General features: G+C 36.0%; 1 protein-coding gene across 2 annotated transcripts in view; it reads left to right on the plus strand.

Moving 5' to 3' along the window:
- Positions 1-25399, plus strand: part of fmt (phosphatase 6 regulatory subunit 1-like protein fmt) — a 143674-nt gene that overhangs the window by 47900 nt on the left and 70375 nt on the right. For both annotated transcript variants that reach the window (XM_089247105.1, XM_089247106.1), the window contains exons 7-8: positions 3911-4089; positions 12243-12356. In XM_089247105.1, coding sequence (XP_089103231.1) covers positions 3911-4089; positions 12243-12356 — 293 coding nt within the window. The remainder of the gene's footprint in view (positions 1-3910; positions 4090-12242; positions 12357-25399) is intronic.

The following is a 25399-nucleotide window of genomic DNA, read 5'->3' on the forward strand; positions in this document are numbered from 1 at the left end:
ATGTACAAACTTTGAGGAAAGATGGAGAATATAGATATGAACAATATTCATGTAAGGAAACATGACTGGAAACAGATCGGTGGTGCTGTACTCCATCACTCCACGTCAGCACCCGGGGCTCCCTCATTAAAGCTTGCAACTTCCTACAGAGAATGAGCATCATTTTATGAGTACATGTACACTCATACATAATTTTTATCTATTTTGTTTTTGGCACAGCATGGCCCTTAAGGTTTTTGCATCATTATTATTGAGATCAATCCACAATATGCAAATACAAAGGCCATAACTGGGGGAAAACCCCAACAGGGTGGCTGAAAAGAGATGCCCATAAAAAGTATGGATGTCAAACATAAATACAGCAACCCGAAATAAGTGTAATAATCGCCGCGAGAAAACAAATACATACTAAAATAAAACTATTGAAAACTAATGATTATGATAAAATAAAATACCTTGCTCATAAAAACAAACTTATGGTTGTCTTATCTAAGTAGATCTAGAAATAAGTGTAATAATCGCCGCGAGAAAACAAATACATACTAAAATAAAACTATTGAAAACTAATGATTATGATAAAATAAAATACCTTGCTCATAAAAACAAACTTATGGTTGTCTTATCTAAGTAGATCTAGAAATAAGTGTAATAATCGCCGCGAGAAAACAAATACATACTAAAATAAAACTATTGAAAACTAATGATTATGATAAAATAAAATACCTTGCTCATAAAAACAAACTTATGGTTGTCTTATCTAAGTAGATCTAAAAAAAAATCAAGTCACGCTCAAGCCCAGTGTACCAACAAGAGTGTGGGTAGCTCTTCTCTGCACCCCTTGGATCAATGCTATGTTCCTTTGTAGGTATGATCTCCAAGACCATACAGCATATTCCAGGCCAGGACGAACTGGAAGCCCTGAAAAAGCAGAAGAATGACTTTAAGGAAATGCGAAGAAACCTTTTTCAAAATAAAACCAAGCATTCTGTATGCTTTTTTACCACCACAGATGATATTGTAGAAGGGAAAAGATTATATTTAGGCCCCTTTTATAAGATTTTTTTTAAACAACCTCTTGATTAAAACCAACGTGGTTTAAACCAAAAAACCCTGGTTACACATGACTTTTCTTTACTGATTTCTGACAATACATTATTCTTGTCTATCCACTTCACCAATTGTCTTTTACTAATCATTTTTAATATTTTCAAGAGGGAGCTTGTCACACTCACTGGACAATAATTGGACACTGCTTCGCTACTACCCTTTTTAAATATCGAAACGACATTAGCTAGCTTCCAATCCCCTGGGATGATACCCTCAGCAACACTACTTCTGTAAAACTGTGCAACTGGCACTAACAATTCATAAGCACATTCCCTAATGACCCTAGGATAGATATCTAGTCCTGGTGCTTTGTTAGCACATACGTTTTTAAGAAGTATTAGGACTTCCACATCCTCCACTTGAATATCATTGAGCACTTTAATGCCCCATGAGATACCCATATTTTGGATATTGCCTTCTCTATTAAAAACTGACATGAAAAAGTCATTGAATGCACCACACGTGCCTGCATTGCGTTTTAGTAGACCAGTGTTTCCCAAAGTGGGCAATGGAAATGTCCAGGAGAGGCAATAGAAGCTATGGGTATAACATAAAATCGTATAGGTTCGCTTGAGTTGAGGGGCAATGAGAGAAAAAAATTTCTCTAAAGAAGAGGGCAATTGAACAAGTTTGGGGAACTATGCTCTAGACTCTTCTATCGAGAGGGGGTCAACTGTTTGCTCATATACATTGCTGACACACTTGAAACTCTGGAAGTCCCTACAAACCCTGTTCCCAAATTCCCTAATCATAGAATTCCCGATAATTACACCACTATCATTATCCCCCTTTGGCCTTGTCTACAACCACCCATTCTTCTCCTGAAATGTTGATGTTCATGGAGTTCACTATTTTATCGACAGGCAGCTTCGTTATCTTCAAGTTCACCAAAGCCATAACTCCCATAATGCATCAGGCTCTAAGTCAAGCCTAAGCCAACTCTAGACAGCCCTCACACTTATAACTCTCAGCTACTATCTTCTTAAATCAGGGAACCTTCCATTGCAACCCCTACACAAAACTAATCGAGGCTGAGTACAGTTAGCACATTTTTCCACTTAGTACAACTTATTTTCGTGGCTCTAACAATAATAACAGTAATTCTCATTACGATTTCCCCGTTTAAAGTGTTTTCCTATTTACAATTTTTTTTATGACGGCTTTTTGATAAATGTTATAAGCAGGATCCACTTCAATTAACAGTTGGAGACACTGATTTATATATTTACTAATAAATCAATCTATAAATTCCCTTCTGATTGATTTTACATTTCGTTAAAAAATCTTAGCACTTTCAACGTCTTCTGATCAAATTTAAAGCAAATTCAATTCTCTCTCTGAGACACTCATCTTCTGATTCCGTATTCATACTTTGATTTTCCTGGTAAAATGATTTTATTTTCCCTTCATGATGGTCCACCACTCTGATCTGTCGTCATTTAACTGCGACATATTTTCACACCTGAATATGGGAGCTATGTCGGGTTTATGTTGGAGAAACTTAGCAGTGTGCTTATGTGTGTGTGCCCAGGATTTGGCGTGTTTTGTGTTCAGTAGGTGGTGCCGTCTATCTAGCGCAGCAACTAGATACTTTCTCAAACGGGGCAAGCACACATTTTGGCACACCCATGTAATGTAGAAGAAACAGTTATAAAGGGTGGATTTGGTGGCCCCCTCTGGTCCAGAGCCTGGGACACTAGACCTGCCTGTCCCTTCCCCCCTCCCAGTTGCGACCCTGCATCCATCCTCCAAACTGGTAATGCGTGCATTTGAAGTTTAATGTATACATACTTGTGTTGTTGGTCTGTGTGATCGCCATGGCATCCGGAAGTTTTTCAAAGGAATAACCATCTCTAAATTTCAAAACCTTGCGAAATCACATTTTTAGCTGATTGCCATTGTGCAATCGTGGGTTCCAAACCCGGATTTTCACCAAAATCAAAATTTGGGGGTTATAAGGGGTCTCTTCCCCCCATCCCCCGAAGGTTAAAAATTAAAAATATTTTTGTAGAGAATTAAAATATTGGAATAAAATAATTTTTTATACTATCTGTTAATTTAAAATTGTTTTCTAGTGTTAGTGACCCAAACTTTCTGTGAAGAATTAGATCCTTGTGCCCCTCCAAAAGCCGATTCTGCTAACACATCCATGATTTCCGCGATGCTAAACGCTGAGTACCACATAGCAGTTAAATGACAAACTGTGGATATTCAAAGTCGAGTTTTTACAGATTCTGTTTTTTTTCCACGATCTCTGGAAAGTTTTACAATTTGAACTGCTGTTCCAATCCTTTGCGATAAAAAAAAATGTGCATTCGCAATATTGCAGGAATAAGGCGAATTTACGCCTTATTAGATGCTGTCTTAGAATGGCGGCAGATAGTCACAAAAGTACTGTAATTTCCACTATGTCACCGGAAGGGAGAAAATCCGCAGGGGGATAGAAACTCCAAAAGTTTATCTCGTCCTAACAGGAACAAAGTTTGGTCCTTAGTTTTAAAACTAAAAGACTGGTATTAACAAGAAAAAAACAAAGAACAATGAAGAGATTATTCCAAAAAAACACAAAAAACATGCAAATGAAATCGCAGAAAACAAAGGCTCATGAAAATGGTGACCTAAAAAAGACTTACGAGTGAACAAAAGGATGTAATAAGTCCTGAATCTGGTGCAGAGTACCTATGCATACGGTCCTGCAATGCTGATTCAGTTAGTTGCCGACAGGAGAGAACGAAAAAAATGTTCTCAAGTATTAACATTCATAAAATTTCTTTTCTTATACCAAAGTTGTTCTTTTTTGCAGTGGCTGGATGAACAAGATGTTGTTGGCGAAATAGTAATGCTTATTGACCCTGCCTACAGTAACGATACTCATAGCAATGCTGCTCATGTTTTATGTGATACAGTAAGAGCCAGCAGGGAGCACATGTCATTGTTGCAAGAAAAGGCTGATAGTGATCCACTTTTAGAAGCTATAGAATCGTAAGTTGAGATACTTTTTATTGTATCTAGGTAAGTAAGAATAATTATTATCGCTGGGTAAGTGAGAATATACTATATTACTTGGCCTATCTGTGCGGAGTTTGCATTTTCAAAAACAATTTTGGAAGCCTTTCAGTGCCTACAGTAATATGTTTCATAAAACACAATTTTCAATGAATCTACGGCAAAAATTATAGTGTGAAATTCAAGTATTAACTGAATTTTGCACAATAGTGTTTCAACTGTTCAGAAGTGGTTCTTAACAATAGCAAGCATTTTCTAACAAATATCTGTTTGTAATACAGCCAAACCTCGTTAATGAGTTACTCTTGGGAGAACAAAAATATGATATGCAGCGTGACCTGTTAAATGGAGTAAACCATGGCCATACTAATTCCTGTCTCCCTATTGATGCATTCAGGCAGGAAAAAAAATTGTAGTTATTCAAATGAGTTCAGTCATGAAAATACATAATTATGCTTTTGAATATCACAAAATATTACTTATTTTGTTTTTTAAAAATTTTAGAATTTTTTCTTTATGGAATTGGTAGTTAAAGATGAGATTTTTTTTGTCCAAAGAACATGAAAATTGTAAGCCTCTGTAGGACAACACGTCCTTCTGGTCCCAATACAAATTTTCTTAATTGGTCGATAGAATCCATGGCCTCTTGTTTCAAAGGCATCTTCACAGTTGGTAATTCTTCATCTGTTTCATCATTGGATATGTTTTTACTTTCCTGAAGTTCAGCTACAATATATACATTGTTATTCTTAGCGCATATCTGAAGATTTTCATGAGCATTTAGATGCGTTCCCTCATCAGGTGTGTCTTTCCCATTATTTTGTAGCTGCTCTAATAATGCAGCAAGTGGGACCAGGTCATTATCGTCATCTTCGCTGTCATTGACAAAATTTGCAAAGAAACTAGCTTTTTGTCATCGATTGCTTTGATAAAATCTTACAACAACAATTTTTTATGATGCAAATTACAGACCTGCCAACTCTCCCGATTTAGGCAGGAGACTCTGGATTTTTCATCCTTCCTCCCGCTTTCCGGATTTTGGCAGAAAATTAGATTTTACACAAGCTTTCATGTTGTCGTGGCATTAATGATTACCGTCGTCGTTAAGGAAAACACCCATAGAGGACAGCAATCGAGCAGCCGTAAAAAAGTCTCTGTGACCACATTTAAGCATCTGGCAAAAACTTTGTTTTCGTAGCGTTTATCGGCAATCATTTATCAGGGGCATGACCTTGGTTGCCGAAATTCCTGTATAATCGTTATTGTATGCCATTAACAGCCGTGCGGTAAACACGTTTTTTCGTCCGCAGCTTTGTAATTTGAATTTTTTTAAATCGTTTCTTCCGATTAAACATCTTCAGAAAGAAAATATAAAACTTTAAGCTATATACAGCTAAATATAAAGCTTTTAAGAATTCATATACCCAAGCTTATCAATCACTGATAGCATTCATGAAAGGAAACACTTATACTTTATGAACAGTATGTAGATGTGATTTCCCTATTCTGCATGGAAAGACTGACATGGAATTATATTCTTCTCAGGGGCAATGCAGAACCTGCCTTGGGGGGGGGGGAATGTAACTTTTTCTTAATTTATTAAAAAAAAAAAAAAAAAATTCCGAATTTTTTTTTTTTGATCAAGTCTGAGTGTCGGGCGGGGGCGGGGGGTACCCCCCCTCGGGAGAATCTCCGGATTTCTGGATTTCAAAAGTTGGCACGTCTGAAATTGAAATTTTGGATGAATCTTTGATTGAGTGGTTGTAACACAGATATGGCATTTTGAGCCAATATTTCTTTATGTAATGTTTAAAAACTAAAAATATTGAGCTCATGCTATAAACTGAATTTTTTTATCTAAAAAAACAAAAATATTTGACATTTGTGTTACATGTGTTGATTTTACAGTGTGCTATGGAGACACTACTTTTGGAATTAAAGTTGCCCAAGAACCGCAACTTACCAATAAAAAAAGAATCTAGTTGAACCATTCCTAAATAAGAAATAGCCCCATGTTGAAAGAAGGATTCTGTCAACAAGCTTGTGGTGAAAGGTGGGGAGGGGAATGAAGATAGCTTCAATAGCTTTTGCTTGTAATGCTAGGTCAGTGGCGGTCTTAGGGCAGTGCGACCGGTGCAGTTGCACAGGGCGCCAAATGAGAAGGGATGCCGAAACACGTTAAATATACATTACTAGAAAAATATCTTCAAGTTACTTATTTAAAAACATAACTATAAAATATACATGAAAAATGAGCGAGATGAGAAAAAAATTAGAGGTTTGTGTGTGTGTATAATATTACGATTATTTTTCGAAAATAAAAGAATCAATAGGCAGTGCACCTATATACGTACAGTACATAGTGATTATGGTCAGATAAAAATACATGCTCTCTCGAGCTCTTTTCGTTTACCTCTGCAGGAGATTTTGGGGAAACGCAATTTCTTTATCTTTTGTTGTGCAGTAAAAAATAAAAATAATGGAGGAATCACCCTTGGTCACCCAATTTTTCAATTAACGAGAGCCAAAGTGTTTTCCTGTGTTGTGAGGAGTATTATAAGAATTGAAGGTGTCTTGCCCTGATGTGGGAAATATTTTGAGCCAGAGGCCTTTCATGCCTCTTTTTTTTTCCCGACTTGTATTACTTCTATTAAAAACACAGAATCGAATTGCCAATACAGTACAGTATTTCGAAAATAAAAAAACAAATGAATGAATTAAAAACTATGATTAGCAGACCATTTTAAATAGGGATCCTGCACTTGCGCCTCATTCCTACCTGTAACACGAGGAGAAACAAAAATGTGCTCACACGAGAAAACCCGTGCACTTTGACGTAAATTTGTGACGTTTTGATTTTTTAAATGTTTTTAAATCTTGTGATTAAATCAAACAAGTTGGGGTTTTATGCTTGTTTACTAGTTAAATAGCAGTAATCCCATTCTAGAAGAAGCTTTTCCGACTTCTTCGTCCCTTAATAGGTGGGTGAATGGGCGATGGGGATGATCACCACACCTAGAGTCTGATAATATGGTAGAATGAATCTGTCCCGTATTTTACAGGACAGTAATGACTAGCAAAAATTTCCTCCTCTGAGACATCATTCTGGATTCACGCGGGGGGGGGGGGGGGGGGGCGCTGACTACTGTTTTTGCACCGGCGCCACTTGGTCTAAGACTGGCCCTGTGCTAGGTAGCTCTTTCACGTGGTAAGAGTGAACCTTGAACTTATGGTGCATATTGTGTAAAAAGTTTCCAATTTGAATAATAATTTTTGAAAGACTGCTTTTACAGATATGACCCCTTAAGCTGAGTGTGGGGTGACACATTATCAGGAGTTTAATAACATTAGAACCCCATAGAGCAGTGGTTCTCAACCTTTTCAAACCCGCGGCCCAGTTTCATTCATTCTTGTGTGTCAAAGGCCCAGTCAAGCACATGACCAACGAAAAATGAAATGGTTAATCACTCGTGACCCGGTATGAATGATCTCAGGGCCCAGTGGTTGAGAAACACTGCCATAGAGGACAATTAAGATTTCCAAAAAGTGACAATTTTTTTCTGACCTGACTGACATTTAAGCCCATGTGGTGAATGGAAAATAACAATAATTTTATGTTTTCATTTTTATCTTTGGCGCTTAACTGCCAGGATGGGGTCAATCTTCTCTGAAGGGTATATTGAGCAGTCCATAAGCTCAATATACCTAAGGACTGTATTCCACTTTACCCCTAAATTATTAATTCACTTAATCATTTACCAACTAAACTTGTGTAAACACCCCTTATCGTCTGCATACATTTTAAAGTACTTGACTGCTAAAAATCTAGTTCATCACCTAATCACTTAACGTGTACACAGGCCTCAAATCCGATGGTTCTAGTAAAGATATTGTGACCTAAATTAATTAATTTTTCTAAGGGGCGTTTTGACATATAAAAGAAACACAAATCAATCAAAAAAAAATTAACACTAGAACCATGGAGTGGGTCAGTTTGACCCAAATAAACTTTGTTTTCATTTATCTCGAAAACTTGAAAGCAGATGATAAAAAAAAATTGACTTTTTATGATACCATATAAAATGTTATTTCACAAAAAAAAATTTCTCTTCACATTTCATGTTTCAGAGCTATTAACACTTATACCCAGAACCACGGTTTGGGTAATTTTGACTAGAGATGGGACGAATATCCAGTTGCTGTTCTATATTTGGCCAAATATTGCTTAGCTATTCGGCCAAATATCTGTGTAAATCTAAGTACATCAAACTAATACTAAAAAATTATATTAATTGGAATTTTTTAATTAAAAATTTGCTGATTATATTTTATTGTAAGGTGCATATTTCCCCCCCCCCCCATCAAAGAGGTTATGTCAGGGTGAATTTCTAGAATAAGAAAAACATGAAACTGAAAATAGAATCTTATCACAATAAAGTAGAAGTGCGCATGAATTAAACAAGTCAAGTTTACTACTGAAGGATGTATCTAGAAAAAAAATACATATTAAGCGCTACTGAAAGAGGCAAAACTAGCTAAGAACATATAGAGGTACATTTATGGTTTTGCTGCCTGTGGGCTACAAGAATTTTGCCACCCTTCTCCTATTCTAGTATAATCTTCTTGATACTTGCAAACTCTCTAGGTCACTCACTAACCTAATCCCATACTGTCTGGGCAGAAGTGGATTTATTAAGGGTTATACAAATTTTGTCGCCTTTCTTCCATTTTTACTAATTTTGTATTGTTGAATAATACTTTGGTGTTCGGCTGAATGTCTGTGTTAACCCTGTAACCGGTTTGCCCATACAATGGACAGGCTACCCAAACTTTTCCTTAACTGGTTTGCCTGTACAGCATACGGGCATCAATATTTTTTCCTTTCATTTTTTGGTTTGCCTGTATTTTTAATTCTTGTAAAGAGATTATTTAGTATCAATATTTTTCAACAGATGGCACAACTTGTCCATGTCACTGAAATTCTTTTCATCCCGGTTTTTCCTCAAATTGCATATACATGTGCAGGTGCAAGGCCATTTAATGAAAAGCATTTTTCTCTACGGAAGCAGGAATTTTTGTTCTAGTATATGCAGCGCTTGTAAATTGTTATATAAACTGTTGTGATATTTTTGGATATTATGGATGAAGAGAATGAAGAGATACGTTCTTGTTAGATGATTCTAATACAGATTCAGAACTTTCTTCCAATGATCTGGATTATTCGTCTGATGACTCGTGTAGTGAGCTCGGCTATGATGAAGAATTGAAATCTACCAGAACTTTTACCAAGGTAAATGTGAAAAATCCACCTCCATGTCCTTGTTTCAAATTTACAGGTATTCCTTCTGTGCATGTGCAACTTGATGACAATTCTAACATTTTACGAAACATTTATAGATTCTGTTCTCATGAATACAATCATGAAAGAGACAAATATGCCAAACAATGCATTGAATCGGGTGTCACAAGAAAATTCTCAGAGTAAATTTTGGGAAGAAACAACTCTGGACGAGCTGCATGTGTTTTTCGCTCTAAATATACTTCAAGGAAAGAAACCTGGAATTGATCATTATTGGAGTAAAAGGCATTCAACTTGCACACCTTTTTTTGCTCAAATAATGTCTCATCGTCAATTCTTTTTTTTGCATTGATACTTGCATTTTTCTGATAATGCAGCATTTGACCCACAAAATCACGAATGCCTTAAATTAGTAAAATTTTGGCCAGTTCTGAAACATCTCAATAAGAAATTTAGCGAGATGGTGACACCAGAGCGAGATGTAACAGCAGATGAGAGCTTTATGCTATTCAAAGGGCAACTAGGATGGAAACAATTCATTCCCCTCAAAAGAACAAGATTTGGATTAAAATGTTTTATGTTGTGCAAATCAATTTGTGGTTATGTGTGGTCAAAAACAATATACACAGGTAAAGACATAATTCTGAAACCTGAGTATTCTCAACTCTGCATTTCATCACAAGTTGTCTTGACACAATGTTAGAGTCCTTGCTTCTTAAAGGATGCTGTATTACGATAGACAATTATTATTTTTCACCAGAATTAGTAGACAAATTGGTTTCATGCCAAACAGACACATACGGCTCACTTAACCTGAAGAGAAAAGTCCCAAGGGAAATGCAGGAAAACAAATTTAAGAAGGAGAAGTTATAGCTTTTCAAAGAGGAAAAGTTGCTGTGATGAAGTGGATAGATAAAAAAATGTTACATTACTTTTTACACAATTTTATAAAAAATACTGAGATGAAACAAATTTGAGTCTGCTCTAAAATGAAAGAGAAACCAAAAATCGTAATGGAGTATAATAATACGATGGGAGGAGTAAACCACATGGATCAAAATTTGAAAAATGTTGAAATTAAAACGGGAGGGGGGATTTTTTTCCATTTTTTCAACATTTCTATATGGAATTCGTATGTCATCTACTGTAAGAAAGGAGGGAAAAACACACAACTAGAGTTTAGACTTGATCTCATTGACAACATTATTGAAAAATATCATTCGGGAATCAATTTCAGGCATGAACGACCAGGTTCTGAGCCTAATCAAGAGACATTTTGTAGAAATCATTGCTCCCACAGATAAGAAACTGAGGCCTGCAAGACAATCTGCAGTTTGCTGTTCGAAGAGAAATGAAGATGGAAAGAGAATCCAAAAAGAAACGCGATATTTCTGCCCTGATTGTGACGTAGAATTTTTGGCTTTCAGCATGCTTCAAACTGTACCACACAAAAAAGACTTCTAAACAGTTTGGAAAAGTGTAAATTTCAAAATTTATAGTAAGTCTGAGAGAAATTTTGTAATGTATGTAAAATATTACTTATTATACCATAAAGAATGTACTTTCAAAAAGCAAACATTGAGGGGTTTTTGCATTTGAAAATCATAAAAAAAATTGTGTGTGGTATTATAAGTGAAAATGAAGAAGAAAAATTCTCCCATTTTCTTATTCTATTAACTGTAGTGTTTTATTATATGCAGTAAAAAAATGACTTTTTTGTGAACATTTCTGGTAAAAAAATTGACCGGTTAAAGAGTTAATCTAAGTACATCAAACAAATTTTAAAAAATTATAGTAATCAGAGTTTTTCCCATAAATTGAAAATTTACTGATATTTTATTGTGTGGTGTAATATCTTTCTGTGAAAGAGGTTATGTCAAGGTGAATTTCTAGAATAGGGATAGTATGAAACTGAAAATAGAATCCTACTGCAATGAGGTGGAAGTGAGCATGAACTACAGAAGTTCACTACAGAAGGATGTACCTAAACAAGATTCCTATTGAGTTACTGAAAGAGATAAAATAACAAAATAAGTCATAAATTTCATGATGAATTGCTAGTTTAGAATAAATAATGGTCGAGACATTTTCTTGATTAGATGTAAAATTGTAACAAGTGTTGGGAAAAAAATTGATTCTTTAAGTAATATTAAAATACAATATATTATTGAAATTTGATTGTCAGTATCATGACAATAAAAGTCATTCAATTACCAGTTTTTTAATATTTATTTAAATGATAAATTTACATAAATAAAATTCAATATCAATGATTTAAAATTACCAATAATTTTGTTTTCAATTAAAACAACTAATTTTATTCATAATTGCAATGAATTTTAAGAAAATTGATATTCGGCCGCCGAATATTTGGTATCAGGTGGATTGATTGATTCATTCTTCCAGCCTATTTGTTTACTATGACAATTAACCTGACAATTTATGTTACCTTCAGCTGCGTTGAGTAAGCTCCATCAATGTTACTGATTAGTTGATTTAAAAAAATTAGAAAAACCAAAAACTAATGGTATAAATTTAATATTATATATATATATTGTAACTAAAAGTGTGTGCAAGCATGCAGTGGCATGTTTTTCTCTTCCCCTCTCGAAGAGAGCCAATTTAAAAACTTCGGACTAGTGCATAGCCGAATTATAGAGAGTCTAGTGTACTCTTGAAATTTCACTATGCTACAGCAGTTGTTTTTTAAAATTTGTGATTTCAGGGACTCTTAGCCTTTATTAGTTCATCAAATCAAGTGTGTACTATACATGCAATTCATATTTATTACTGAAAAATTGTTTTCCTTTGTGCTGTACTTTCTCCTCAGCAAAAGAAATGTGGAGAATCTCATTAACCATATGTTTGAAAATGAAAAGACCACAAGTGTGATTGTGAATGGAATATCTGTTCTGCTAGCTTTACTTGAATTTAAAAAGAATTGGTGAGTTGAAATATTTAAAATTTTACTTTCTTGATTTATTATTAATCTGACTTTTTTTAATGGATTAGCTACTAATATTCAACGGTTGGAAGAAAGTTATCAAAATGATAGCTGAAAAGAAATAATTCTTTTAAATTTTTTTTAAAGGTTTGTTAAAGAAATTAGATGGCAATATTGAGAAAAATTAGAACAAAAAAATTTTTTAAGTACAGTAGAACCTTGATTATCCGTACTAATGGTGGGGAAGGTGATGGATAACCGAAAAACATGGTTAAAACGCTGGGAGTGAAAAAAATTTAAAATAGTTTAGAATTGCTAATCCAGTCTATATATATTCATATAATCTGTATGAAAAAATTTGAAAAAAAAATACTGTTCTATACAGTTACATAGTCACACTGCTAATAAACTGGGCATCACTGATGACAAAAATACAGCAGAACCTCAATTATTTGGGCTAATGGTGGGGAAAGTGATCCTGAATAACCAAAAAATATGGTTATCTTTTCTATCAGCTATTCTGCACAGTTTTGAAATGTAACTGAACTGAATTAAAATTTATTTGCCAGTCCCGCGGCACAATTTTTTATGGCCACTCTACTGGTCTTAGAAGCGGGCCACTACTAAGGGAGTGGCCTATTTTGGAGCGTGTATGCGAATGTGTGAAAATGGTGTGTAAGATGTGGTGTAAGGACAAAATTTGGGAGTTTAAGTTCAAGTTCCGGCTATTTAAAATCTTTCCGCAAGTAAAATGCCACCGAGTCCTAACAGCACCTGAAAAGAGAAAACGAAAAAACAGCCGAAGTCCAACGGCGGAACACCATTGGCCAGGAGCTCGCCTTTGCACGATTGGCTGTTGACCTGTGAAAAAGAATGATAGCAGGAAAAAACAAAGTCCAGTGGTGAAAGGAAAAAGAAGAGAAACAGAGAGATTTTTCTTTTTTCAAAATTTTTTGATTTTTTTGGATTTTTTGCTAGAAGAGGTAGAAAAATAAGATAAAAAGACATTTAGAAAGAGAACGCTACAAAAAGAAAGGGGAGGAAAAAAAGAGGGAGGGTCCGGCCGGAGACAAGTTGCCAGGAATTAGGCGTTGGATTCCTTCGTCATATTTTGTCGGCTTCTTTCCCTCAACGGCCGTTCGAAATTGTCCATAGCTTTCTTGTTTTCTGGAGTTGAAAGCACTGCCTTCACCCATTCTTGAGTGGTGAAGATGGCCTGTCAGACCTCAAGGATGGCATCATTTCTGGAGAGCCCATCTTTCTCTCTAAGTTTGACCATTACATCCTGGAAGGCCAGTTTGAGCAAGTCCATTGGGTCAGTTTCCGCTTCATCCAGACTAGTGTCTGGCGAGTAGGATGTAGATGTTTCAGCTGTTGTCGGAAGTACAGCTACTGGCATTGGAGTCGGTTTCGCTGCACTCTGGATACCCTTGGTGGGTTTCGGGCGCTTCGCCTTCTCTGCTAGTTTGAAGCTTTTACTGTAGGGAGAGAATTCACAGTTTTTAAAGTTCGCTGTGTGGAACTTGTGACAGTTGACGCACTGAGGTTGGTTGACCCCGCATACGTTCGGACAGTCTCTTGTTGCGTGTTGCTTAATGCATTTTACGCACCTCTTGGGTGCATTACATCCTGAGGAATGATGTCCCCATCGCTGGCATCGGAAACACATGATGTGCTTGGCTGAACCACATGGCTGGAATTTTTCTACCTTGACCCGGAACCTGTCGAGAGTATTGACACTCAGGAATGCTGACGAGTCTGGAACCTTCGGGAAGTCTACCCGCCATATGGGCAGCTTGGCTTTGTCTCTTCTTCTGCGTAGCTGCTGGACTTTACTTGCTTCAAAGCCTAGATCCTGCAAGGAGAGAATGATGTCCACATTCAAGGACGAGGGATCTAAGCCCTATAGGACATAACTGTCTGGTTTCTCAGTTTCTAGGGTGAACGAATGGTATTTGATACCCTTTTCTGTCAAGTGCCTGGTGATAGCACGGTGGTCCTCTTCTGAGGAGGGGAAGACGAGCACCTTCCAGTTTTGTATTTTAGCGTCAAATGCTTGTTGGCAAATGTCATTCAGTTCAATTGCAAGCAATCTCCATTTCCCATTCGATGTGACATAGATGGGAGGGATCTTTCGTTTTTTGCGCGCAGGAAGCGCTCTGGTTAGCCCGCTCTGGCTGGAAGGCGGGGCTTCTGAGGTCCCCTCTGGAGGAGACATTCTGATTGGCTCGTTTGATGCAGTAGGCAGAGTCAGGGCTTCGTCAGATGATGCCGCACTTTCCTCATGCATCGTTGAATTTCCCGAAGGCGGGAACGGGACTGCAGAAAAGATCTGTATTCCGGCGTCCTCTGAAGGCTTTTCCGGGACCTTTTTCTTGGCTGTCTTGTTCCGTTTGCAAACAATTTCGCAATGGGACGCGTCCGCAATAACCGTCATCAGATAGAAATTATCGATCAGCTCCGTCCGGGCGTTGATTTTTTTTGCCTCCGATGTCAGCAATTTTGTCCTCTCGAATAGCTCATACGTTTTCCTAAAGAGGGAGAAAGTTTTGCAGGAACGTTTTGTGACAGTGTTGTCAAGGATTTCTGCCACCTGGTTCTTACTCAGCCCAAACACGAGCTGCACAATTGCCTCGATTAGCTCGGTCATTCGCTCGGCCGGCTTTTCTTTTTCAACATATTCCCTGGAAAGAACTCCCAGATGTTTCCAACGGGCCTCCTTTTCCGGAACCAATTTTGCATGTAAGAGGCAGCATTGTAAAATGCCACTCTTCATCTTTCTGGTAGCGGCAGGCTGCTTGGCACGTACAGGATCGTGTAACTAAAAAGAAATGATGGAAAATACGGAGCAGCAAATGTTGCAACCGTACCCCACAAAATGTACGCTTAGTTTTGAAATGTGCAATGAGAATGACACAAATAAGGAAATAGTGCTGGTTCAGCCAGCTAATATTTAAAGTTACACCATCCTTCTTGTCTTTCAGTTGTAAAAAAGCGTGGTCGGCTGAAGTTGGTTTTCTGTGGTTCCCAACTTCGAGGCACAAATGCAAGCCGATCTCCCTGTTAAAAAGTCTCACCACAGAGAGCAATGCCTACAACAATACAATTATTCAATCATTACACTTTACCCACAGTTAGAAAAAATTGATGGCAGATGGCAGCACTACACATAACAAGCATTACACGGGAAACAAACTTCATGTCATGTTTCACTACATGTACACACACATTCCAACATGTACCAATTCATTAGAAGTTCTGCAGAGGAATATGGATGTCTGGTCCAGTAGTAGTAGTTGTGAAAAAGGGCAATACATTTCAATTAACACCCCTTATACAGGAAAAGTTTTTTCCTGGCATCACCTGTAATTGGCTTTAATTTTCAAGTGTTCATAGTCCCAGGGCAATGCTTCGTTCTTATATGTGCCTAATAATTAGGGGCTGTTGTTTTCGCACATTGACATGGGAATTCACCTCTGAAAATGGGAGGCTCTGTAAAAAAATGAAGAAATCCAGCAGTTCTGCAAAATGAAAATGTTTCTTTTTATTAACAAACCAATGAAACAAAAACCAACAGCAACACAGATAGGGAAAAGCCAAACATAAAACTAGTTTTGTAGCATGGTTAATCTGCTTCCCGGTTAATCCACACCTGGATAATCATGGTTTTACTGTAATCAGAATTCCTGTGGGGAAATATAACTGAAAATGGCATTGTAAAAGCTATTCAGATATTCATCTGACATGATTGATAGTTTTTTGTTGATATTTTATCTATCTTCAGAAGTCAACTGCCTTGAATTCTAAGTAGTCATTTCAGATTATAGGTGAAATGTTAACAAAAACTTTAGATCATGATGGTATAACAGCCACAATCACAATTGTAATGTTACAAAGGATGGCTACAAAATAGGTCTCCAGAGACAACTTGAAAAAATCTTTCTCAAAACATGAATTTAAGTGAAACCTGTATAAAGTGGAAGGTCAGAAGACTGAAATTATTTTCCATTCCAGACAGGTTTCCATTTTATAGAGGTGCCTATAAAAATGTATGCAGTGATTTTTCGTTTACGAAACTTAAGTTTTGAGAACATCATCCTAATTTCTATAAACCAACGAGTGTTAAACAGACAAACATATTATTATTTTGAATTTTTTCATGTTTGCTGTTTCAAATAACTATGCATTTGAAATTTCATATTTAATGCACTAGTAGTTAAACTTCAATATAAAACGTTCTCCGAAAATTTTTTTTATGAACTTTTTTTTTTGATCGAGTGTTGGGGGGGGGGTACCCCCCTCGGGAGAATCTCCGGATTTCTGTATTTCAAAAGTTGGCACGTTAGACAGTTTTTGTCTTAAAGAGGTTTCCTATGGTTGAAAAAGCATTAATTATTCACAAGATTATATATTTGTTCCATTTAAGACAGGTTTCCGTCTCGTACAGTGTCCGTCTTAGGTTAGACTGTATTTCTTTTCAACTCCGGGCAATTATGCTTGTTTTTTATAATTGACATTCAGAATAGTCATTTTTTTTATTGCACAGACACAAAAGTATTCAATTAGACAGACATGCATCAAGAAACATAATATATGAAAATTGAACACGCATATAAAAATGATATCTGTGGCTCCAAGTATGTCCTTCCAGGAAGCCTACAAGGATATCATCTATATTCACATGAACAAAAAACTTAAATTTCCTAATGAATCTAATATTATTTTGATATTAATGAAGTATTTTAAATGAAGACTATGATAAAAAATAGCTCAGAATTTTCAACTTTCAGGATGTATCAATGACTGGTCAGTTATGAAATTGTATCATATATTGTCAAAAAGCTAATATTTTTGCAAACAATGTGATATTTTTTTGTAAGAATTGATACCAATTCGGTGAATGGATAAACGTGATTAAAAGTTTACTCTCTCTGCAGATCCATAGAAAATATTTTGTATTTTCAAGCATTGTCAATGTTTTTAACTGACTAACCTTGGTGAATTTTACAAATTTCATTTTAAAAAGACTTGAGAGAGTTCATTTAATTAAACAGTGGAACCCTGTTTATATATCATGCAAGAGGCAATGTTAAAATGTCGTCTAAATTGCAAAAGTCATACATTTTATACTTGGTTTTAGAATAAAATAAATGCCACCTTTCCCTTTATTTTTGTATGAGAAAATTTAGTTTGCTAAAATTCTACAAGAAGCCAGACTTTGCTTTTCTCGATCAAGTTGTTAAACAAATTTTTAAAGAAATAAAATAAAATAAAAGTTTGAAAATTCTATTTTTTTCTTCCTTTTTTTTTGATGAAGTAAGTCAATAATTTTAACATTGTTCAGTTGGAGTGCATCGAGATTGTGTACTGCCTAATACCAATTATGCTTTTCAACCTATAGATCAAGCTGTAATATTCGAAATCTGGATGCTTTTGTCATCATTAAGAGTATGGAAAGTATCGGATTGAAATATGGTAATGAAAGTATGTTTCCTTGATAGCATAAGAAGGATGAGCAAAATTTTGGAAACAGTTTCAATACGGATGATCATGAACTGTTTCCGTAAATCAGGTTTTGAACATGGTCAAGAAATTCTGCAGTGATGTTGATTCCAGAACAGTGGAATAATGTAGCAGCTAAGGTCAATTATTATAATTATTAAAGTTTGGGAAACAGTTTTGTAACTGATAAAATTATTATATTGATAATTATTATCCTTTGTAAATGCGGATGATTAAGTTACAATTTACAGTCATTTCACAAATCCAGGATAGATTAATTGCATAATTCAAATTTTGTATAATCCTAACTTTTCTTCAGTTACTTTCGACTTCAAATTAATCAAGTTCGACTGCATTTATCCTCTGAACATGGCACCCATTGTGTGTCCTTTTTTGTTGGTTCCGTCTGATCTTATATCAGGCAAAGGATTATTTATTCTTTCAGACCTGTCCTCTCGAAAACGTCTGAATTGGTTTTCTAACACTTAAGCAATAACATTGGAAACGGCGTACAAACATAGTAAGGAAAAAATAACTCGAATGCAAGGGGGGGTATCATCTAGAATGGTAGGCTTTCAAACATTAAAATTCTTTTGTTTAGTGGTTTGTTGAAATGTTTGTTCACATTTCCAGAATTATCAGAAAGAAACAATAAACAAGTCACCTTGAAGTAGTCATCAGTCTCAGCCTAATATGTGTGTTTTCATATGTGTTGACAATCACCCTGAAATTATGGCTTTTGCAAAGTTGTTGTGTTACTGGGCTCTATTGTAAAACAGTTTTGACCAAACATTTTAAATATAAATGAGTAGTTAGTCGATGGTCAAATTTTAGAAATCAATGGTCTACCAATATTTTCAAGTCATTGACTTATATTTGATCGTGAAGAGTAAAATAATCAGAGATAATCAGATTATTGAATAGTTCTTTTTTCTGCATAGCTTGCACGTATTTATGGTGATCGAAGAAAAGAAATTGAATAAATTATGTATGATATATGTTATTTAAATTGTATATATGCAGTAGTTATGTATCTATAATTTTCATATTTTAAACTTTGTCTTATATAAAAACCCAAGAACATTTCAAAACTTGATTTTAAACTACAATTTCTATCAATGAGGGTTGGAGTCCTAGCAAAACTTTTTTTAGAAGAATGCAAGATGAGAGTGAAAATTTATAATACACAAATAATAAGTGTTTGATATAGTATTGTTAAAAGTATAAACAATGCAGATCTCGTATCCTCTAAGAAGAGGTAGGAAAATGTTCAAATCAAAGTCATAAAAAATAAAATATCCATCTATTGCGCATTGGTTTATGTTGGCTGTACATGGTCGCTCATTTTGGTTCGAACAACCCACGGTTCTCTTACGAGTTGAATGGTGTCACTATCCCGGATGCAACTAGGGTCACCGATTTGGGAATTCTCATTGACGAGCAGCTTAGGTTTTCTGAACATTGTTCAGCGGTGGTCAAAAAAGTGAACAGAATGCTTGGTCTCATTTTCAAAAAGGTCTCTTCGCGTTCTCCTAAAGTCATTCTTCCGCTTTTTCGAGGCTTAGTTCGTCCTGGACTGGAGTATGCTGTAAGGTCTTGGAGACCATACCTACAGAGGGACATAGACTTGGTTGAAGGGATGCAGAGAAGAGCTATGCGTGACCTTATTGGCACACAGGGCTTGAGTTATGAAGAGAGACTTCATTTTTTGAATATGTTTACATTGGATGAATGCAGGTGTTGAGGAGATATGATCGAAGTGTTCAAAATTTTCAATGGGATGGATAGGATGGACCATGAACTTTTAGTACACCGCCAATCGACTGCTTTTACAAAGGGACACCAGTATCGATTGGTGAGGGACAATGCAAGGCTATGGGGTTGCAGGGAATTTTTCTCTAATAGGGTTGTTAATAAATGGAATAGCTTACCCCCGGACGTAGTAAATTGTAACACAATTGACACGTTTAAAAAGAAATACGATAAACATGTTGGGGTAAATCAAGAAGCTATACATACTTAGAATAAGACAACCATAAGTATTCTTTATGGGCATTGTATAATATTTTATCATGTGTATATATTATTTACAATTTTTGTTAATTGCATTTTTAATTGGGTTGCTATATTTTTTAAATATATGACATCCATATTTTTATGGGCATCTTTTTCTCAGCCACCTTGTTGGGCATTTTGCCTGTTGTGGCATTGTATTTCTATTTGTATGAAGTAAAAGCTGTCCAGTGTACATGTGGTCTGAATTGTTAATTTTGTAGAACTTCTCTTAGCCAGTTGAAAGGTAGTCCAATAAAATGATGTATGAGGATTGTTTGGAAAGTAAAGGTGCACCACGTATAGGCAAAAAGGTAGTTTTTTAATGCATACACTTGATAATACTGATGTTTACCATGATCCTCTAGCTTTCCTCTCAGGGCCTTTTCTTATTGTTACACTGAGTCAGGTTCGAGTAGCAGATGTTCATGATTTTGGCAGCAATCTAGAATCCCACTAGTTGTGAAAGGCACTTTGTCATAAGTTTCTTCAAATCGCAAAAATCCATGGCTTACTGGATATTCACAAAAAGATAGTTCTGTTTATGGAAACTGAATTGCCAAAATATAATGAAGTGGTTCTGTGAATTATCTGGGAGTAGTAGGACTGACGTTCATGAATTCAAGAGACAATAACATCGATAGCACCATGCACATCTCCAAAAGCCAAGAGATTCAAAACCTGAATTTGAAGGAGGGGGAAATCAAAACAGAGAAATGTGTATTTCAAAAACTGAAACAATTCATGTTTCTCTGAAAGCTTGGCATTCAGCCAATCTTTCAGAGACTTCCAACCAATCAGGTTGCAAAACATCAGTGACATTGCTTTTATTTTCTCGGAACTCAGACTTCCCAATCCTCTGAGGGTGAAAGTGGACATTGTCCATGGAGCCATGCGAGTAATATTATGCATACATTCCTACCCCAAACTTCTAGTTTTCACAATCTGTGAAAAAAACATTTGCACTCTTTCTTCAAAAATGGTGGTAAAAAAAAAAGAACTATATTCCTCTATACACACACACCTCATATTTTCTGATGTATAGTAATTCATATAAATGTCTAATTATGTATATTTATAAGTGTGATTGTAACACTTATATTAGAAATGATAGGACATGTATGCAAGGATATGAACAATAACACAACTATGCAATACAATAAGATGAGTTACATTAGTGAGGAACAAGATTTTTTCTAGGCTGATATAGTGAAATACCAATTAAAAGAGGGCTGATTAATAGTGATTCTACTATACTTTTAACATTTCATTACATACTGTGACCGCCCAGGCTCTATTGACCATTGTCAATTTTAGCCATTGCCCTATACTTTTAACATTGCAAAATTCTTTTCTCTTCCATTTGTATGTTTCAAAGGTTTGTGTTGGTTTGCATTCCTGCAAAAAAAAAAAAAATGCCATGATTTGGCCCAGGGTTACCATAATCTGAAATCACAAAACAGAAACATTCCAACAGCAAAAGCTGTTTGTCTGTACCTATAATGTGTAATGCCACTAAAGTGGCAACTACACTTGCATATATCACTGGATATGAGATGGAAAGTATATCTTCTGTTATACATACATGAGTCATCCAAAAGCTGGCTTAACCTGACTAGGGTGCAACTTTGGTTTACAAGTGATTGTTCCAAGTAAAGCCCTTTTTTTATTCACAACCAAAAAAAAAAAAAAGACTTTTTCCTATTTGAACTAGATATACAAGATATTTCTTTTTATAAAAGTAGTATACTTATCAAAGAAACTGCTAGATGAGCACTATAACTGCATATTTACTTTGTCTGTTGAGGTGATGTGATCACCACTGAAATGCCCACAGGGTTTGCTTTCTTCCATTTTAGTCCCGTTCACATGTGCAAATATTGCGGTAGCATTGGGAGTGCTAGCAACCCGCTTGATGACTTTTTCCTTCATAAGGAAAGATAGAGAGCAGTCATTGGTAAAAATTCTTGGTGAAAAGTGGGTAAACCTGCTTTTTCTATTTCCCATGTGAACAGAGCTTAAAAGTAAGGTCATGTTTACGATTTGAAGGGCTCAGTTCAAACATTTTCTGGGCTCTTTTTTTTTTATCATTTTAATGAAAGACCAAGTTGTGTAGTAAATATATTGTATGCATTATATGTATAGTAATATACCCTTCAATAGTCTAAGAGTCCTTGTTTGATTTGAGCCCATTTGTTAAGACATCACTGACTACAGGAGTGGCATTCATAACACAAGCTCATGAAAGACTGCCTCACCATCTTATTGGTTGTTATTGCAAGCGAGAATTCCAAAGTGAAACCCCTTGCTCTTCTATATCATTCTGGAAATACTTAAGCCTTTAATATAAAATGAGTAAAAGTACAAAAATGTAAAATAAATCAACCTGAACTTTTCCTTTGAGAAGGGTCGCAACTGGCAGTTGTGAAACCAATCATTTGAGTCTCCATTATTTCTTATGGGAAGTTTAATTTGCTTCAATATATGAGTATTTTGATTACAAGCTTGTTTACAGAACAAATTTTTCTCGGAAACCAAACTTTCACTGTATATCTGTATATGGCAAAAGTGTCAGATGAGAAAAATTGAAAAATTCAGAGACCTATAAAACTAGAGTATATTGAAAATGCTCGATGTCTGCGTAGGACTTAATGCCCCTTACTTGAAGTAATTGAATTGACTACGTTGTCTTGCTATATTTATTGTACTAATCTCTTGTAACTAGCAGTTAGAATTCTGTTCCTATATTCTAAAATCTCGAAATGAGAACAGTTAAAAGCACCAACAAACTTGTTCTTCACTCTGAAGTTAGGATGAAACTACAGCTGTAAAATATTACACATTCAGAGTTGCCAACTGCTACGAATTGCCACTACAGAACTATGGGAGACACTCTCAATACTATGGAAATTGGTTTTAAAAAATTGGGTCTTTAAGTTTCTTGTGGTGTTTTACTTATTTTCATTATTATTTTTTATAAAATTGCATCAATCTTTACTGTAATGATGAATTCCTATACCCATGTGAGGGAGTTCGAGAGAAGACAAACTCTCGAAACCGATCTGTTTTGTCTATGCGCGAAAGACAATCTGTAAAGCGGCATCTAAAACCGCCGCTCTACCAACTCCTCCTATAGCAGAAAGCCTTTGCATGAAGCTCGTGACATCACAGAAGCCGTCCATTTCACCTATAGTCATTGCATATACTGCAAAAAAGGTAAAGATTTCGTATACATCGGCCTGCTTTATCCAATGGCTGCAGGTGAAATGGACGACTTCAGTGATGGCAAAGCTTCACTCGAAGGCTTTCTGCTATAGAAGGTGTTGGCTCTACTTGATGCCCAAATGCGCAAAAAAACTGTTTACCGTCAAAATCACCCCACGCTGTGCACTAAAAACAGGTTTTTGAATGGTTCAGCGTGGTGGGTCCGGACCTGGCTTCATTTGCATAGTGCATGGTCGAGCTCGCTGAACTAGTGTCGGAAAGAATGTTTTGTCATAGGTGCCCTTATAAGAAGGAAACGGGGATGGGTGGTCTATAGGGTTGCTAGACGTCTGTATATATGGCCAACAATGGCATATGCAGGTTGGGATTACATTAAATATTCATGAATTATTAAGGGACTCTGTGACCTCAGAACGTTGTTTCGGGAGGTGGCGCTCATGTGGCCAGAGCCCTCTAGGTTCCAGTGCCACTGAGGTGCTGTATTCAATGAACTTTTAATTAAAATTTTAAAACAATTAAATTTTTGAGTGATTATTTTTTATTGTACTGTGATTATGTTGTCCTAGGGGGTAGTCCCCCCATGCAAAAGATGAGCATTCATCACTACTACTACTTCACCAAACACCAACTCTGGCCATATCGCTATATTGCAATTTACTGCCATTAGTGAGATGGGTTGGAAGTGAAGGCGCTGTCTATCGGTGGTCGCCTCAAGTTCGTTAGGGAAAATATCTCATCTATATCCTCCCTTGGGATCGAACCCGGGACCCTGACAACAACCTTCACGATGGTAGACGAGCATCTTACCACCATGCCACTCGGGCACATTCATCACTACTGACGAGCTTTAAGCCAATGTTGGCATGTCTGCACATTATATCCACAATTGGTAGTATTCAAATTTTTTGTTCATTTCTTTAATTCAACAAAATGAAAAGGTTCTAATTTTCTGTGTTCTGAATTTTCTAAATTTTTAAGTTTTTATTTTTTTCATCATCCACTGCAATTTGATCTGATGTCTGTTGAACATGTTGATGAAATAAATAACTGCTTGAACACCAAACAAAGAGCACCATTACACCTCTCAAATATATTTTATACTATTGCTAATATTTCATATCAATTGCAAACAATACAAGCAGTACATCAAATATTTGATTTATATTCTTTGAGATATAAAATGACTAAACTCCAAATTCAACTTTAGATATTGCAAATAGAGGAAAATAATTCAGATAACCCAAATGTGTGAGTGAAAAGAGCAAATTTAAGAAATATTGGTGGACAATTATTTTAACGCCTAAAATAATGGTATATGGTAACCCTATTTATAATTCACCCTTATATAAACATGTTTTCAAAATGTTCTTGGTTCTCAAAACATTTGCATTGACAGAAAATGAAATCCCAACACTAAGAAAAAAGTATATTTCTTACTAAAGTTAGATCAATTAAATTTAGACACTATCTACACACATTCTTTTAATTTTTTTAAATCAATAACTTTTTGTCCATATGTCAGATACACAGACTTGCCTGCTGCTACAGATTGTCCAAAGTTTCTACAGATAACTGCACTTGAGTTTGAATCTTACTCTCAATACTACAGAAATTGTTTTTTCTTCAAGTATTTTTTAAAAATTGAATTCCCCATCCTCTTTGAGTATTCAAAGGGTTGAATACAACGTGCTAAGGTTGTTTAATTTTCAACATCCACCTATGGTATATGGGTATGGGGTAGCCCAGGTCAATAAGATACTCACCGAAAGTACCAAGGGATGTTTAGAGGTGTCATGAGTTCAATACCTGATTCGTTCTTGTCAGAAACTTTCGTGACACAAGGGTGCAACAGAAACTGCGACATGACCACAGAAAAAGATTGCTACTGCAGGGAGCCCCACACCAACCTCTCGTTGAGTACAAAAAAGAAGGCTACCATTCAGAATCGACAATAAATTGTAGGTCCCGGTCTAATTAGCCCTTTTGTGCAGAAAATGACTGTGGTGCAACAAAAATGATTAAATTACCTATGGTATATTTCATGATTTTGCATGTGCAACTTCAAGGGAACAGTGGAGCTCTGATCATAGATTAATTCAGAGGTAGTCGTCCTCCTCGTCTCCCCCCCCCCCCCCCTCCATTCACTATGCACATTTTCAATAATTCCCTCTTTTGAGAGCCTGTATTTGCTTATGGCTCAGATATAAAGAAAACATTTGGAAGTGGGGGGGGGGGCGCTAGGGTTGCCAGATAAATATATTCAC

Source organism: Pholcus phalangioides, unplaced genomic scaffold, assembly GCF_987345545.1.
Source record: "Pholcus phalangioides strain wild (caught in Gottingen) unplaced genomic scaffold, Ppha-v1.0 ptg000017l_1, whole genome shotgun sequence".
Lineage (NCBI taxonomy): Eukaryota > Metazoa > Arthropoda > Arachnida > Araneae > Pholcidae > Pholcus > Pholcus phalangioides.